General features: G+C 36.2%; 1 protein-coding gene and 1 long non-coding RNA gene across 2 annotated transcripts in view; one reads left to right on the top strand and one right to left on the bottom strand.

Annotated features, from left to right (window-relative positions):
• LOC136036199 (uncharacterized) overlaps positions 1-19,176 on the top strand; it is a 37,876-nt gene that overhangs the window by 17,158 nt on the left and 1,542 nt on the right. The window lies entirely within an intron of this gene.
• Positions 6,376-9,971, bottom strand: LOC136036198 (GTP-binding protein 1-like). The gene has a single exon (XM_065718285.1). It carries the CDS (start codon positions 9,969-9,971, stop codon positions 8,316-8,318), a length of 1,656 nt encoding a protein of 551 aa, XP_065574357.1. The 3' UTR covers positions 6,376-8,315.

Raw genomic sequence — 19,176 nt, 5'->3', positions numbered from 1 at the left:
CAAATGGAAACCGGGCCGTAGGCGTTTTTCCTATCGTTGGATTCGGGTAGACTTGAGGATTTTTTCTTAAATTACAGGTTTCACAATTATTAACATAATTCTTTAACTTTGTCAAGGCTGAAGTAACGAAAAAGTATTGTTTTAATCTATGGAATGTCTTATCTAATCCCAAGTGACCTCCTACTTCAGAATGAAAGAATTCAAAAGCGGGTTTTTCCAAAATTTGGGGTAAAACTGGTATAACGGAAGTTTGATTTCTTTTATCAGTATCGGTTATTATCCTACATAGTATTTTTTCGTCGAAATCATAATAATAGTTATCAATTTCTTTTTTAAAAGATTTCATTTCATCAGGTAACTCTTTATCATATAAGAAATATTCTATTAGAGCAGCACAAGTATTATCTTTCTTTTGATATATTTTTATAGAATTCAAGGAAAGTGGGCTGTCTCTCTGTTCCTTCTCAACCGAATTATTCTCAGCCGATTTCATTTTTAAACCTTTCTTTCTTGGAACGTACTTTGCTTTTATCGTGTTGACTTCTTCATTTTCATTTTCTACTGGGGTATTATCTGGAAATCTACTTAGATAATCACATGGGGCATTTTGTTTTCCCTTAAGATGTTCAAATTCATAATCTAAGTCTTGGATTTTCAAAATCCATCTCGCGAGTATTCCCGTTGGCTTTTTGAAAGTTTGCAGATATTGCAAGCTTTTGTGGTCCGAACGCAGTTTAAATTTTCTGCCTACCAAATAATGTCTGAACTTGTCCAAATGGTGGATAATCGACAATAATTCAAGCTGTGTAGCAGAATAATTACTTTCTCCAGCAGTCAGGGTGCGAGAAGCGTACGCTATCACTCTTTCTTCCCCATTTATTATTTGGGAGAGGATCGCCCCAATTCCCTTGTTTGAGGCATCCGTTGTAACAACGAATTGTCCTGTTTGGAAGTCAGGTAGCGATAAAATAGGTTCTGAGGTTAGAGCCTTTTTTAAATGATCTAATGCATTTTGAGCTGTATTAGACCACACAATTTTTTGTGGGTTGCCTCTCGTGAGGTCCGTTAAAGGTTTTGCAACTTGTGCGTAATTTCCTATAAATTTTCGGAAATAACTCATTAATCCTAAGATTCCTCGTAATTGTTTAATTGTTTGGGGGGGCTTTATATTTTTAACGGATTTTATTTTTTCAGGGTCTGGGGAAATTTGTCCTTGCGTTACAACTACTCCTAAAAATTTTAGTTTTGTTTGAAAAAGATTTACTTTTTCTGGTCTACATTTTAAATTGCCTTCTCTAAATTTCTCAAACACTTTTGCTAGGGTCACTAAATGGTCCTCCCCGTCTTTGTCCATAGCTATGACGTCATCAACAAAATGAATTATGTTATTTAGGCCTCTTAATAAATGAAGGAGGGGTCTACACAATGCACTCGAACTAGTTTTTAGTCCAAATGGTACTCTTAAGTATTCATAAGAACCACATTCTGTTGTTGAAAAAGCTGTTTTAAAAACATCGCCCTCAGCTATTTTTACTTGATGATATCCTTGTGTCAAATCTAGGGAAGTAAATATTTTATTTTTATTTGATATTGAATCTAGAATTTCGTCTATTCTAGGTAGGGGAAATTTGTCACTTACTACTTGTTTATTTAAAGCTCTATAATCTACCACTAGTCTAAGATCATTATTCTTTTTCGGGACTAAAATAACGGGGGCAGAGTATGGGCTTATGCTTGGCCTTATGATTTGATTTTTTTCGAGTTCATGTATTTTGTTTATTAGCCATTCCTTATGTTTATAAGGAATTCTGTATGGTTGTTTTGCGACTGGTGGCCCCGTGGTTTGTATTGCGTGTTCATAAAATGGGATAAGTCCTATGTCATCTTCAGATGTCGAAAAGACATCTCTGTATTCCCATAATAAGTCGCATAATTTTTGTTTTAATGACACGTCGGTTATGTGACTTAGTTCGAATTTCTCAAGGAATTGAGATCGCGTCAGTGGATATTCTCTGTCAACGTAAACATTAATATTATTCACGTAGTTTTTTTCCAATTTTTTCCAATTATTAATGTCGGATTCCGATACTACCTGTATCTCTACTAAACATGTACCTTTACTTAGGGTAATTAGGTCGTTTTCGTGGGTGTTCGTTACCCAAATGTAACCTTCTCCCTTTTCGTAATTTATAATTTGTTCTTCACAAACTACATATTTCGGGAGATTTTCCGACGGCGATGCTACCCAAATTTCATTTTTATCATTAACTGGTTCCAACATTTGTGATAATTGGACCCTCTGCATTGATTTAGGGGGAATTTTTGTTTTACGCACTACGAATCCATAATATTTTTCGTGATTTTCTTCTTTTATTGAATTTAGAAGATTCTCCGCTGGTTTTTCTCCTGGAGTTTCTATTTTTTCAAGTTTTTTCCATAAATAACAAATTTCTTGAATTTGTTTGCTTCTATACTCTTTCATGTTACCTATATTTTCCCTTACTTTGTTTGCTTGTATGTTATTTATCATTGATATGGTGTCCGTTGGGTAGATAAACTTTGAATTTGCTACATCTAATAATATTTTATTTGATTTTAAAAAATTTGCGCCTATTATCGCTTCGTATGGAAAATTTTTACAAACTATAAATCGAGTATAAAAATTTCTGTTATCCTTGCGCAAGGCTAGATACACAGTGCCTTTCACATCTAGGTCGTGTCCTGTCACACTTGACAAATTGGGACAGATATTGCTCATTCGTCGTTTAATATAGTTGGGTAATTTATTAAATACTGATGAGTTTATCACATTTACTGTTGCTCCTGAATCTATAAGGGCTGAGAAATAAATATTCCCTGCGTTGAAATTTTCAAATACTGGTAACATCTTATTATTATTTGCACTTAAAAATGGTATTATTACTGGGGGGGACCTATAAATTATCTTGCCACCAAATTTTGGTCCTACGAATTTTGGGGGCTTATTTCGTTTCCCTGGGATTCCCAGATGTTAGATGTAGAATTTTCATTTGTTCTGTTTTGGGTTCCTTGGTTATTACTTGAGATGGAGCTATTATATGGCTGCCGTCGGCTGATGTAATTTTCTCTTGTATTTCTGTTCCAACTATTACTGGGTTGATTTGTTCTTCCACGATACCCTCCTCGATATTGATATGCATTGCGTTGAAAATTTTGACTTTGGGTGGGATAATTACCTCCTGTTACCAAGGTGTTTCCTCGATTACCTCTTGGGGCGTACCCACTATAGTTTGTCCCCCTGGACAAACGGTTACCCGTTCCCCTAATGTTTGGTCGATTATTATTGTTTGCGAAACAATTTCTTGCGATATGCCCTAATCGGCTACAGGTGTAGCACCTTAATGGTTCATTGTTAGTTTGTGCCCTTAATTGATTATTGGGGGCAAAACGTACTTGTCTTGGTGGTGTGGTGGTTCGAATTTGATTTCGAACAGGTTTGGGTGATGATTCTCGGGAGAATAATCGCGGAGAAGAATCCCTTGATCTTAGAGGGGCTTTGCTTTCTACAGCATTTATTGACATTTTTTGATGCTGCAGGACAATCGAATCAATTTCTACGGCTCTTTCTATTTCCTGAACCGCTAGTTCTAGGTTATCAATATTTTTAGCTATCAAAAGGCGGTATAACTTTGGGTTTAGTCCCTGTTTAAATGCATTTAGTATTATTTTTTCATATAATTCCCCTTCTCCTGGACCGTATCGCGCTTCTGTTGCGATTCTAACCTTATGCAAGTACTCACGAACGTTTTGGGTCTGTTCGAAAGTAACTAGGCCATGTTTTAGTTTATTCAATGAACTTGTGTCAATGAATCTTTTCTGGAAGGCCTGTTGCAATAATTCTATTGAGTTAATGGTTGAGGTTGCTTCTGTACCTATCGAGTTTTCGATTTGTTTTAGAAATGTTAGCGCCTGTCCTTTCAGTCTTAAAAGTAACATATTTTTTAATACTTTTAGGTCAATTTTTGTCATTTCCACAAATTGTCCTAAATGGATGTTGAATTGATCAACGTCCGTATCTCCTTCATATTCTGGTAATGATTTTGCAATTTCTACCGAAGTTGCAATAATTTGTTGCGCTTTTAATATTTCATCTTGTTCTTGTTCCATATTTATTGTAGTCTTTTTTTTTTTTTAAATATGCGGTTTAAAATAATCTCAAAATTTTTTTAATTTTTACTGTTTTATTTTAATTTCTTAAAGATTTTGATATTTTTTGAATGGGGTATACCTATATAGAAAAAATGCAAAAATAGAAATAAAATCGCACTGCACCTAAAAATTCAAAAAGCTAGGTAAAATTGCACTGCACTCAAAAATCAAAAAAAATAAAATGTAAGTAATCATACTTGTCTATGTTAGTGGGCATTAATTGCGTAGGTATATTCAGTTCCTTTTTCTGCTTTCTTTACCCGACCGCGCCATATGTTACGGGGTGGTTTTTTGTTAAATATTCTTGAGTTTATTTTAAAGGGGGTTTTGCGTTGAGTTGCTACTTTTCTAAGTCTTAATCGTTTGATGTGGATATGGGAGCTAAATTATTAATAAAATAAAAAGGCTTCGTATAGAATCCCCGGTAACCTGGGAGACAGAACCATCTCGGTGTTGTTCGAGGTCTCTTGAAACAAATATAGATTCCCTTGGGACCGTGCCTGAAAGCTAGAGGAACTGTACCTGATGCCCTAATACATAGACAGAAGATGATTAAATACAATAAAGTTTATTTACTTACAATATATAACTATTGACAAAATAGCTTCAATGTCCTATTGCACTAAAAGGTGAACATGAGCAAAATTGATCTTGACAATTCAAATCCTTCCTTAAGACTAAACTATTCGCCCTAGCATTGGGCTCATATATCTAACGCTCGATTTCTATGAACAAACACCCGCCAGACAGGCTTGGTGACCTGTGGAAGTTGGCCTCCACTACTATTGGTAATATTTGATCATGTGACTAATCGCGCATCCAAAAGCTATTCTTTGGCAAGGATTTCTCTTTTGGTTTTGAGAAAAACCCATAGGTCAGAATAACTGGTTACTTTGTTAAGTAACATTTTTTTTTATCTAAATGCATGTAGTCTAATTGCGTTGGACTATGCAAATACATGTAGTCTAATTTGTAGTTTTAATTGTAGTTTTATCTAAATGCATGTAGTCTAATTGCGTTGGACTATGCAAATACATGTAGTCTAATTTGTAGTTTTAATTGTAGTTTTATCTAAATGCATGTAGTCTAATTGCGTTGGACCATGCAAATACATGTAGTCTAATTTGTAGTTTTAATTGTAGTTTTATCTAAATGCATGTAGTCTAATTGCGTTGGACCATGCAAATGCATGTAGTCTAATTTGTAGTTTTAATTGTAGTTTTATCTAAATGCATGTAGTCTAATTGCGTAGGATTATGCAGACTTGATAAATTTAGCAACTGTTAAATTCTAAATGATTTTATCCAAACCTTTTTCAAATTGAAATTTACTAAAGGGGTGTGACTAAGAAATTTAGTCCTGAATTTAAGAGTTCCTAGAAGAGTATGGATGAGAGATTTGGTCCTATATTTGAGGATTCCTAAGGGGATGTGAATGAAGGATTTGGTCCTGAATTTTATAAAGGGGGGGGGGGCTGGTCTATATGTTACATGTCTTTGAAGATCGCCTCCCCCTCCCAAAAGATCTCGGGGCAAGGGTAGTAAGTTATACCCTGGGGGCATATAAGGTTTTTATGGAAAAGGTGGTCTCAGAAACTTCGGAGGGGGAACATTGTGTTGAAAACTAAAAGTTCTGTTGCCTTTTTTTATAGTCAAAAGTGATTGGAAGGCAACCAACCCCCTCCTTCATCCATCCTTCCATTCCCCAAACACGTCCAATCAAAATTTTGAGACTGGCATTTTTTTATGTATTTTTGAAATGTCGAGTAATTACGTCCTTGGAGATGACACCCCATCCCCGCACGGCCCCAAGGGCAAGGACTATAAGTTATATTAGTTTCCCACTGTTAAAATTTAAGGTATTTACGGAAAGGGTGGTCACATAAGCTACAGATTTGACTTATTCAGTGGGAAATCATAAATCCTAGTGTCTTTTTTAGGGTGATACGAAAGCATCTCCACCCCATGTTGGAACTTTCCAACATGGAATAGCATATGACTTTGGAACTTTCAGGAAATTGTAAGGGATATGATCAATTGAGAAAACAGGTAATATTTATACGCTACAACAACTACTACTACAGTTACCACCACTACTCCTGCTTCCACCACTATTACTAGGAGTGAGTTTACTACGACTAGGACTGGAGGGCAAGCAGACACCCCCCCCCCCTTCTCTCAAGCCCTTTTCATTTTCAAAATACATCCAATCAAAATTTGGGAATTCAATTTCGTTCAGCATAGTGATCAGTCTAGCAGCTATGTCTCTAGTGATATTGGTTATGTCAACAGTAGTATCCTCTCAATAGTTTTAAACGGTCATTACTCCCTTCGAATCCTGATCCCGACAGTTTTTTTTAAGTTTCCTCAAGATACAGGTGTTTATTACGTAATAGGCATTTTTGTTTACTTATGCAAATGTTTTTCTTAAGATAGATATCTTAAGATTAAGATTTCTTAAGATAGAGGAGTTTTTACGCAATAAAAGTTGCTTTTTACGTAATAGGGAGTGTTTTTTTCTTTGATTGTTACGTAATGGCTTAAAAAACCTAAGGATGTAAGAGAAAACCTACAGGCCCCACGTCGTTATAAGTATATAAGGCTTTGTATATGACGTCATTATAAGATGACCGGGACACAGGGAATACAAATGACGACCGGGACGCTCAAAGAGAAATTACAGACCGGGACACCGGGAAACAAATGACGATCGGGACACAAGAACATAAATGACGACCGGGACACTCAAAGAGAAATTACAGACCGGGATATGTTGCATGTGCAAGAGTCGGTAAACCTGACAATATTACACAACTACAATAGCGCGCAACTAATACGGTATGTAACGACTTACGCGCGCTGGGGGGCTTGGGGGAAAAGAAGGAAGAGAGGGCAATGGAACAGAAAAAAGCTACTGAAGACTGTACTCGATAGGTTTCAGAACCGCAACAATTTGTGGCCGTTGTTTCTTCAAACGATGTGGAAGTAAAATTTACTGATCGTCTTCACCTTTATTTTCTAGATTGAACAGACGCTGAGAAAGCCCATTGGTGACAGGAGACTGATTCCTAGTAGGACCAAGAAACTATAAGGCACTGCAGATGCCATGACATAAAAATGTTGCTGCTAGTAGTATCCCTTCAAAGAATACTGCAACAGCCCTATCCCGATGTCCGAGAATTTCTTGATATGTTTACGAGCATTTAACTTTAATGTTACTACTGTTACTAGTACTACCACTATTACTATAAAGACTACTAGTCATACCAATACTACTACCGTGACTATAGTCATTTGCAATATCAACTCCGGAGCTTGAAACCAATGTCAGGATTATCAGTGAATTTTTTTTAATAGAGGCTATATATCTTTCTGCTTGTTATTAGCACTATCTGTTGTTAGCGTTTGCAAAAGCCACTCATCAAGTAGAGTCACGCTCTTTTGGTTGATGTCCTTTTTAAATACAAGTGAAATTTCATCTATGGTTTAATAAAGTAGTGTAACAAGTTACTTAAATACTAAAATGAATTAAAACCAAAAATGTCAGGCAATTTTCTAGCTTAAGCTCTTTTTTTCTTTTTTTTGGCTGTTACATACTTTAATTTCAAAAATGCGATTAAAAGTTCAAAACTTCAAATAAGGAAAAGAAACTAATAACTGCAACAAATTAGGAAACTCCAACCTAAACTCATACGGCGCTTCCAATTTTATTATTCTTTTCAGAACCATATGAAAACATAATGTACTCGTTTAGAACTGAGTTAATTCAACTTTCAAATTGCAGTTCAGTCATCCAAAGCACACGTATTAACTATTTGAAAAACAACAAAGTAAAAACAAGATCCATAAATGCCTTCAGTGGGCTTCCCGCAGATGCTGTTTTGATGAACCTAAGGAATTTTCATTTTGGTTGACCACACCATCATTCCAACTGGATATCGAAAATCTACAATCGGTCTGCTAGACTTTTTTGTCGGGAGTACTTGCAGTTCGGGTAGATCGATAAATCCTCATTTCTCCTCCTTTGCTTTGGCTATTCTTTTGGGTCCGTTTATAAGATGGCTTATGAGGTTGATTTTCTGAGTTTTTCCTATTCACGTTTGAGGTCGAACCATTTGCTTAACTCTTTCAATGGTTATGTTTTTGGTGCTTTTGGGATTTCTGTTTTCCTGACTGATGGACACTTGACGTAGCATAAGGAACCGTTTTAGTGACTTGTCCAACAGCTTTGGTTCTTCCTTCTCTAAATACGATTTTCTGACCAGGGCGTAGGTACTCAGGGTTTTTGATAAATCGGAAGCGAATTGTGTCTCGATCACCCGACCGTAAACAGTCTTGAGACATCTCCAAGATTTTTGCCATCTGCCTCACACTGCCACAATGAACCATTGCCTGGTAGTGAACTTGAATGGTCGTAGGATGGTGCAACACAAGGACCTCGCCTTCAAACTCCCAGCAAGCTACAGGATTCAAAGAAGGGGTAACGATAACCATTCCCTTTCGCAGTAGTGATTTTTTCACCTTCTTCAGAGCAAAACAGGCAGTTTGCCCCCCTCTAACTTCTTTCACAGGCATCCTATTTCTATGAATACTTTTAAGAGTAATAGGAACAAACTGCCCAGCCGGATCCGGTCCTAATAGGAGTGCATCGTTGAGTTTAATGCAGCCACTTAATGTTGTTCCAGAAACAACTGTGCCAATGCCAGGAACTGAAAAAAAGTCATTAATTTGAAATTCGGCTGGATCATTCACATTACTTGGCATTCTTGCAGATAGTAAATTCAAGAAGCTTCTCAAGAGATCTAGATTCTCTCCTGAGATGCTGCTCACTTGAAAGACAGGGCACAGTCTTTCAGTTGAGAAGTTTGTCGCACTGAAAATAACATCGTCATGATTCTTAATCAAGATAGGGGCTTTTCTACAGCCTGGGGATTTTAACATTTTTATCAACAGCTGTAAAGTCTCTTTTAAAATGTTTGGAGGGGTCATATCTATTTTGGTGACGACAACAAAAATAGGTATGTGTAGCAACAATGTCAGCCCAAGGTGCTCCTTTGTCATACCAACGATCCCCATGTTCGCTCCAACCATCAGCATGGTGTAATCTGGGGCATAACCCGTCACGCCAAAGACTGTGGTTTTTAGGTACCTCTCATGTCCAGCCAAATCAATGAATTTGACGACTTTGGTGGCATTTCCACAGATCTTTGTCCAATCTAGGGAGCCTTGAACTGGCTTGTTGACAACATTACCTTTACTGTCAAATCCTAAAATATCGATCCCGACTGAGGACGTCCTCCCGCTTTCAGTTTCATGCTTGTGCCGAAATAGCTTCAATCTAGCAGTGCCACGCCCATTATCCAGTTCTCCATGCGTCAAGACACCAAGTAAAGTTGATTTGCCAGCATCGACATTACCAACAACAGCCACGCGTATCTCCACAAAGTAAAGTTCATCTGCTTTATGTCTGACTAGGAAATGACCACTACAGCCTGTTTTTGCCACCTCTTCCCGTAGTGTAACACAATCAGCATCCTCCGCTGCTGCTAACGATTTTACGGTTGCCACACACGTGTCATACTCTTCTCTAGAGAGTTTACTAATGCCATCTTGTCCTCCCTTAATATGGTAAATGGTTTCGCCATTTCCTCTGTCAAAACGATCCTTCAAATTCAGAATCAACTTGTCATACTCGTCATTAGATGGGCTTAGGAAAGGATGCTTTACTGAGACGGGCTTTTCCTCACTCTTCTGGAATAACAAGCTCAGTTTCTGCAAGTCCATGGTGATATATTAAGTCGTTAACGAACTTGATGGACTACCTTTGAAAAAAATTTATTTACCAAATTTTTAGTTGTTCCAAAATTTTGTATTTTTTTCTCTTACTTCTTCTTGTGGATCAAAAAGTAAAATTGTTACTAAGACTTGATAAATATTTTTGCAGTTTACATGATCATTTCAGAAATTCTGAACTGAAAATTAAAATTGAATATTTATGCATTAGCATAGGCTATAACCTACGACATGATGTCATTACATACGAAGATGTAATTTTTTGTAAAAAAAAATAAAAATAAAAACTAATTATTTTTAGTTACAACAGGACTAAATATAACAATTTCCCTTAAATAAGGAATTAAAAAGTTCCCTATGATGTTCCAGTGTCCTGGTAGGTGCGGATAAATAAAAAACTAAGAGAAAAAAAGTAATGCTTTCGATGCAGATTATCATGGTTTCAGCCACTATCCTTATTCTTTATGTCAATGAATTTACTTTATTGTTAAAGCCAAAGAACTGCAAATTTTCTTTATAGGGTCTTAGTGAAAGTTGGTTCCAATGGTGTACTTTGTGTTTCGAATTGAGAACATTTTTAGGAGTTTTCGGCACTTGAAAACAACCATAAATAGCGCCATAGAATTGTCCTATAGTGTTATTGAATTTTATAATGTTATTTTTAGTTAATTTAATTCAGTTCTATATTTTTCAATTTACTTATCATTTTTTAATTGAATATTTATCTAATTTTTGTTGTTTGATGAACATTTCATTTTCAATTGTTTTTTTAGCTAAGAAATCTTGGTGTTGCTATGAGTTGCTAATAGAGGTAGCAGCAATTGCGGCCACTATTCTTACATTTAACTGGGACAAGTGTGGATTGACTACTCTCTCTCAATTTATTAACATATCAGAACAACATTTTACTATTATGCTGTCTAGCTACATCTTCCAGGTCCTCGTTAATTTTAACAGAAACCTTATATGCCATCACAGCATGACTTACAACCTTATTCCCAGGGCACTGGAGGGTTGTGCCAACCCTAGAGGCATTTTTATGTGTTCTTTGGACTATATTGAACAAAATAGCTATCTCACAATTTCAATCAGACTCGTTTGGTGACAGAGGGGTAGTCGAGGGGAGGGAGGGTTAGTTGCCCTACATCACTTTTAACTCTTAAAGGGAAAATTAGACTTCCAATTTTCAACCAAATGAGCCTCCTCTAGAGTTTATACAATTATCCCTTTTTTAAAAACCTTAAATGTCCCTGGGGCCAAACTTACAACACCTGTTGCAACACCTTGGCTTGGACCGATTCTTTTAAGAAGTTCCTATCTGCTTCAAACTGGATAAGTGATCCGAATTTTGCTCGCGGTAACGGCAGCAAATGATTTTTTCCTTTGGCTCATATCCCCTCATGACAAAAGGTCTTAATTTCTATGAGCTGGATAAGTTACATGAAAAAGAAAAATCGATTGATTACAAATTTCTGATATATCGATGTGAGCAAAGATGAAAACGGTACCTGAAACTACAAAGATATAATAATCTATTCTCATCACCAAGCTTGAACAACGTTTGTTTGTAAGTAAAAAAGAAACACATCATAATTCAAGGCAGAATTTTTTGACACGATCTATCAAACATATTGAAACAATAAAATTCAGTTTAAAAATTAAATTAAACAATATAAAATTGTATTGAATTAAAGTAATAAAAATTTATTTTATCTTAAAGAATGTATGAAAATGAAATTTTTATCATTAACGAAAATTTAATTAGAGTATAAATTAAATAATACAAATTAAATGCAAACATTAAATTAAACAATGTAAAACTGAATTAAAGAAATTTAACAAAAACATGTATTTTATCTAGAAAACCTATTGAAAAGGAAGTTTTTACTAAACAATGAAAATTGTGTGTGCAGTTCTTTCGCTTGAACAACAAGGAGAATCAATAACTTGAAAAATAAGGAAAATGGCTGAAACCAAGCTATTCTGCATCGAAAGTATCATTTTTTTTTCTTTCTGTTTCTATTTCTCCGCTTCTGCCATGACACTGGAACATCATAGAGAACTGTTTAATTCAAAGAATGCTCATTTTGAAGGAAATTGCTACATTAAGTGCCTTTTAGCTAAAAATAATCAGTTTAAAAAAAAAAAAAATTCCGAAAAACTGTATCTTCGTATGTAAGGTAATGGCATCATGCCATAGGTTATAACCTATGCAAAGGCATAAAAATTTTGGTTTAGTTTTCAGCTCAGAATCTCTGAAATTATTATGTAAACTGCAAAAATATTTTTCGTGTCTTTGTAGCAATTTTACTTCTTGAATTGAAACTGGAAAAATCTTTGAAAATTTAAAAACAAGTTTTAATTTATTTTAGTACTTAACAAGGAAATAAGGGGAAGAAAACGAGACAAACAACAAGAATTTAATTTGTCAACATGATGAAAATCTTCAACCAGTTCGTGGTAACAAACTGTAGTAAGGAGCGACCCGGCCCAATAGCTACTGAAACTCTAAAAAACGCAATTTTGATACAAATAGTTACATCAAAAGAATCGTAGTTTAATGCTGATTTTAAATGTATAAGTTTCATTAAATTTAGTCTTACCCATCAAAAGTAACAAACCTCAGAAAATGTGCCTTAATGTAGAAAATAGGGGAAAAGACCCCTTAAAAGTCATACAATCTTAACGACAATCACACCGTCAGATTCAGCGGTATCAGAGAACCCTACAGCAGAAGTTTCGAGCTCCTATCTACAAAAATGTGGAATAATGTATTGTTTGCCACAAGACAGATAACGGATGCGTGTTTTTTGTTTTTTTCAAAATACAAGTCTTCTGGAGTTCTTAAGGAATTTCTAGGTTTTTTTTCTAAATCTAGTGATTTTCCAAAAATGTGGAATTATGTATTTTTTGCCACAAGACAGATCACGGATGTGTGTTTATTTGTTTTTTTTCTTCCATGACGGATCATATCGACCCATTGGTCCTAGAATGTCACGAGAGGGCTCATTCTAAAGGAAATTAAAAGGTCTAGTGCCCTTTTTAACTAACTAAAAAAATTTAGTCAGCTTTTCTTTCTTTGTATTGTCTTCTCATACTCCATTGTGTGACATTTCATGTCTATTTATAATAGGCAATTAAATCCTTTATTTATTTATTTATTTGATGAAATGTCGCTTGTATTTCAGAGGAATCAATTAACTTTTCCTGCGCAAATTCTAAAAGTCATCTGAAAAATCCTGTTATCACCAATGCTGTTAATCACGTGTTGTCAAATTCTGATATGGCGCTCGGGAGGTTTTAAATAAGTTGCTAACTCAGTAAGATTTTTAAATGGCAATTTCCGTAGCCTAAAGGCACTTGGAGGCAATTCAAATGAACTCGGCTGATTCCAATGTTTTGATTCTAGGGATTTTCTCCCTATTTTAGGGATTTTGAGGTCCATTAGGGGCAAAATTTTTCATTTAGGGATTTATACAAGTCTTCTGGAGTTCCTAAGGAATTTCTAGGTTTTTTTTCTAAGTCTAGTGATTTTCCATGATATAGTGCATAGATTCATCATTCGATCAAATAAATCATACAGGAAGCTAACTAAAAAAAACAAAAAACAAAACAAGAGCTAAGAGCTCATATGGCACTTGTTACGAGGCATGAAGAGCTAAGAGCCAAGAGATCATATGGTATTAGCTCTAACAAAATTCTATGAATCAATAGATTGATTTCAAAGGAAAATAAGTGGCTTAATGCCGGTCAAAATTTAAAATAAGAGCTCTGAGTCACGATGTCCTTCTAAATATCAAAATCCATTAAGATCCGATCACCCACTCTTATGTTATAAATACCTAATTTTGTCTAATTTTTACTCTCCCTTTAGCCCCCCAGATGGTCGAATCTGGGAAAACGACTTTATCAAGTCAATTTGTACAGCTCCCTGACACGCCTACAAATTTTCATCGTCCTAGCACATCCAGAAGCACCAAACTTGCCAAATCACTGAACCCCTCCCCCCAACTCTCCCAAAGAGAGCGAATCAAGTACGGTTCCGTCAATCACGTATCAAGGACATTTGCTTATTCTATCCACCAAGCTTCATCCTGATTCCTCCACTCAAAGTGTTTCCCAAGATTTCCCCCTCCAACTCCCCCAATGTCAAAAGATCTGGTCGGAATTTGAAATAAGAGCTCTGAGACATGAATTCCTTCTGAATATCAAATTTCATTAAGATCCGATCACCTATTCGTAAGATAAAAATACCCCAATTTTCACGTTTTCCAAGAATTCCGGTTTCCCCCTCCAATCCCCCCAATGTCACAGGATCTGGTCGGAATTTAAAATTAGAGCTTTAAAGCAAAAGATCCTTCTAAATATCAAATTCCATTAAGATCTGGTCACCCTTTCGTAAGTTACAAATACCTCAATTTTCAAAATTACCCCCCCCCCACTCCACCAAAGAGAGCAGATCCGGTCCAGTTATGTCAGTCCCGTATCTTAGACAGGTTTTTATTCTTCCCATCCAGTTTCATCCTGATCTCACCGCTTTAAGTATTTTCAAAGATTTCCGGTACCCCCAACTGCCGCCCCAATTACGTTCGATTCGGTTGAGATTTAAAATAAGAGATCTGAGTTACGAGGTCCTTCTAAATATGAAATTTCATTAAGATCCGATAACTCTTTCGTAAGTTTAAAACACGTCATTTTTTCTAATTTTTCAGAATTAACCCCCCCCCCCCTCAATAGAGCGGATCCGTTCCAATTGTGTAAATCACGTCTCTAAGACTTCTGCTTATTTTTCCCACCAAGTTTCATCCCGATCCCTCCAATCTAAGCGTTTTCCATCATTTTAGGCTCCCCCACCCCAAACTCCCCCCAATGTCACCAGATCCGGTCGCGACTTAAAATAAGAGCTTTGAGACACGATATCCTTCTAAATATCAAATTTCATTGAGATCCGATCACCCGTTCGTTACCTCATTTTTTCTAATTTTTCAGAATTAACCCCCCCCCCCAAACAACCCCAAAGAGAGCGGATCCGTTCCGGCTATGTCAATCATGTATCTAGGACTTGTGCTTATTTTCCCCACCAAGTTTCATTCCGATCCCTCCCCTCTAAGTGTTTTCCAAGTTTTAGGTTTCCGCTTCCCAACCCCCCCCCCCCCCCCCGCCAATGTCACCAGATCCGGTCGGAATTTAAAATAAGAGCTCTGAGACACGATATCCTTCTAAATATCAAATTTCATTGAGATCCTATCACCCGTTCTTAAGTTAAAAATATCTCATTTTTTCTAATTTTTCAGAATTAATCTTCTCCCAACTACCCCAAAGAGAGCGGATCCGTTCCGGTTATGTCAATCATGTATCTAGGACTTGTGCTTATTTTTCCCACCAAGTTTCATCCCGATCCCTCCACTCTGTGTTTTCCAAGTTTTAAGTTTCCCCCTCCCAACTCCCCCCCAATGTCACCAGATCTGGTCGGGATTTAAAATGAGAGCTCTGAGACACGATATCCTTCTAAATATCAAATTTTATTGAGATCCGATAACCCGTTCGTAAGTTAAAAATACATCATTTTTTTAGTTTTTCAGAATTAACAGAAAGAGAGCGGATCCATTCCGGTTATGTCAATCATGTATCTAGGACTTGTGCTTATTTTTCCCACCAAGTTTCATCCCGATCCCTCCACTCTAAGTGTTTTCCAAGATTTTAGGTTTCTCCCTCCCACTCCCCCCCCCAATATCACCAGATCCGGTCGGGATTTAAAATAACAGCTCTGAGACACGATATCCTTCCAAACATCAAATTTCATTAAGATCTGACAAACCGTTCGTAAGTTAAAAATACTTCAATTTTTCTATTTTTTCCGAATTAAAGGGCCCCCCACTCCTCCCAGATGGTCAAATCGGGAAAACGACTATTTCTAACTTAATCTGGTCCGGTCGCTGATACACCTGCCAAATTTCGTCGTCCTAGCTTACCTCGAAGTGCCTAAAGTAGCAAAACCGGGACCGACAGACCGACAGAATTTGCGATTGCTATATGTCACTTGGTTAATACCAAATGCCATAAAAATTAAAATAATGGTCCATTACAACTCCCAATGCATGCCAAATTAGCATTTATGCAAATATGCCGCCTTTGAAACTTCCCAACAACACGTTACACTGAGACGTCCTCAGTGATACGGTCAGAGTTGGGATTATCAGATATAGATCTCACAGCGTTATCATCAAGAGGATAAGCGAACCTAGTGAATCAAAAGTTGCAAATATGTTCCATACTTCTTATTTCACGACATTTGCTCAGGTCAATTTTTTTTCTTCATATTTAAGGTTCTTTACTCTCTATAATCTTTCGGTTCAAAATTAGATCGTCTTCTGTTAAAACCTTTGAAAGTAGATTGGATACTAATACACAATCTACATCTACAAACAGATGATAAATAGGTGCTTTTCACAATAGGATTTGTAATATAACTGAATAGGTTAAATCGATTATAGGTTGATGACTGAAGTTGGTAGGGAGTAAGGGGGTGGGGTATCTCTTCTGGGAATTGTTTAATGGTTTTAGTTTTTACTTCTAATATCTAATTGATACTCCAATAATTCTCCAAAGTCTCTTGTTTACTCAGTTACTTATTATGATTTTTGTCCGTTTTGGGTATGGTTTATTTATTGATTCTGATCTGTGGTAGTTTTTTTGCGCTTGTAGATTATTTTATTTTATTTTTACTCGTTTTAGGTTTAATAGAGCTCTTCACTTTCCTGGAAAATGTATTTTGATGCATAAGTTGTTATTTTTTAATTAATTTTCTGTAATAGAATGGAAATATATCGGGAGAAAAACATTTTCTTTTGATCTTATTTTTATTAAAGATCTTATTTTTATTAAAGAAACAATAAGACTGATGCTTATTAAGATTTTTGAAGGGCGCTATATACTTTTATGGCACTCGGTATCTACCATGTGACATATAGCGATCGCAAATTCTGTCGGTCGGTCTGTCGCTCTGTCTGTCCCGGTTTTGCTAGTTTAGGCACTTCCAGGTAAGCTAGGACGATGAAACATGGCAGGCGTATCAACAGATCAGATTAAATTAGAAATTGTCGTTTCCCTGATTCGACCATCTTTGGGGGAGTGGAGGGACGGTTAAATCGGGAAATTAGAAAAGATTAGGTATTTTTAACTTACGAACGGGTGATCGGATGTAATGAAATTTGATGTTTGGAAGGATATTGTGTCTCAGAGCTATTATTTAAATCCCGATCGGATCTGGTGACATTGGGGGAGTTGGGGGGAGCCTAAAATCTTGGAAAACGCTTAGAGTGGAGTGATCGGGATGAAACTTGGTGGTAAAAATAAGCACAAGTCCTAGATACGTGATTGACATAACCGAACGGATCCGCTCTCTTTGGGAGAGTTGGCGGGGGAGGGTTAATTCTGAAAAATTAGAAAAAATGAGGTATTTTTAACTTAAGAAGGAGTGATCAGATCTTAATGAAATTTCATATTTAGAAGGACTTCGTAACTCAGATCCCTTATTTAAATCCCAACCGGATCCAGTGTCATTGGAGGTGGGAGTTGGGGGGAACCGGAAATCTTGGGAAACGCTTAAAGCGGGGAGATAAGGATGAAACTTGGTGAGAAGAATAAGCACAAGTTCATGATACGTGACTGACATAACTGTACTGGATCCGCTCTCTTTGGTGAGAGTGGGGGGGGGGAAATTGGGAAAAATTAGAAAAATGAGGTATTTGTACCTTACGAACGGGTGATCCTTTCTTAATGAAATTTGAGATTTAGAATAATCTTGTGCTTTAGACCTTCCATTTGAAATCCCGACCAGATCCGGTAACATTGGGGGGAGTAGGAGGGGGAAAGCGGAATTCTTGGAAAACATTAAAATTGAGGTACCTCAATTTTCACGTTTTCAATGTTGAAAACATGAAAACTGATGTACCTCAATTTCCAAATTTTCAATTTGGTGTCTCAAGATTGAGGCACCAAACTGCGCCTTTATCCAAAAGACGACGAATTTGCAATCAATTTCAAATTCTGAGAAGCTAACGGTGACAGTACTGGATTCAGTCAAGCTGATTCGCTTTGTTTGTAATGAAATCAGGCTATTTTTGGTGATTTGTAACTGCGTATCAGCTATAATGAGGGGAGGGATGAGTCATTGTTTAAGTGAGTATACGGTAGATTCTTAAAAATAACATTTTAATGGAAAAACTGCTTACTCTTCATGAGGCTTCAGATTAATGTTGAAAGAGGTAGGGCGGGAGTAACAATAAACTAAATTTTTTTCTCTATACAGCTAAAATGTTACATTCCCATATTTACCAGCAAAGAGGTGAGGAAGGCAAGGCAGGTCATCATCAGTCCCACCAGGAAAATTCTTTGCGATGGCAAAATAATGCTGCTGGTAACATAGTTTTCAGCAATTTTAAATGGTGTTATTTTCGTTTTCTATTTGTATGAAGTACTTTAATGCATTTAAAGAAATGTATATAATGCATTTATCGATGAGAAAATCCTTTTGTAGTGGTTGTGATGATTTTAGTCATGTAGAAGATAAAAAACTCACAGAATTTCCATCCATACTAACAGTAATTCTCTTTTTCAGCCAACCAAATTCTATATTAGTAATATTAACAAAGAATTCCTACCAAAATTATTATTCACCACGAATTTTTTAAATATATTCAAATTTTGTCCAAAATTGATATTGCCAATTTAAACGTAGGATGGGTCTAATCAACGTACAGTTACTGATTTACACTTTTTTAAAGCAATCAATGAGGGATTTAATGGACCGGTACCTCAAATCATATCTCGGTTAGGCCTGGTTATTATTTGAAAAACAATCAGAAATTAAATAAAAAAAAACTTTTTAAATGAAAGCAAGGAACAGATTTGAAGCCTATTTGAGAATATTATTCTTTATATTGAGGGGACTCTGTCCTCCTAAGCACCTAACTCTGTACTGTGAAGTTTGGATTTTTTCAATTTTTTTAAGAAAACTTGCAATTAGAAAGATAAGATTTTTCAAAGCACTAAAAAACTTCTGTTTGATGAGCAAGGTGTTGAGAAGGGGGCAGTCCCCCTTATATACAGAGTAATTTATATTTGTTTTAAGTTCATAGCTTGCTCCTTATTTTATTGGACTCCTTAGCTCCTAACTTTTTATTGTGAAGTGTGG

Source organism: Artemia franciscana, chromosome 15, assembly GCF_032884065.1.
Source record: "Artemia franciscana chromosome 15, ASM3288406v1, whole genome shotgun sequence".
Lineage (NCBI taxonomy): Eukaryota > Metazoa > Arthropoda > Branchiopoda > Anostraca > Artemiidae > Artemia > Artemia franciscana.
This window is presented reverse-complemented; position numbering and strand designations above follow the sequence as displayed.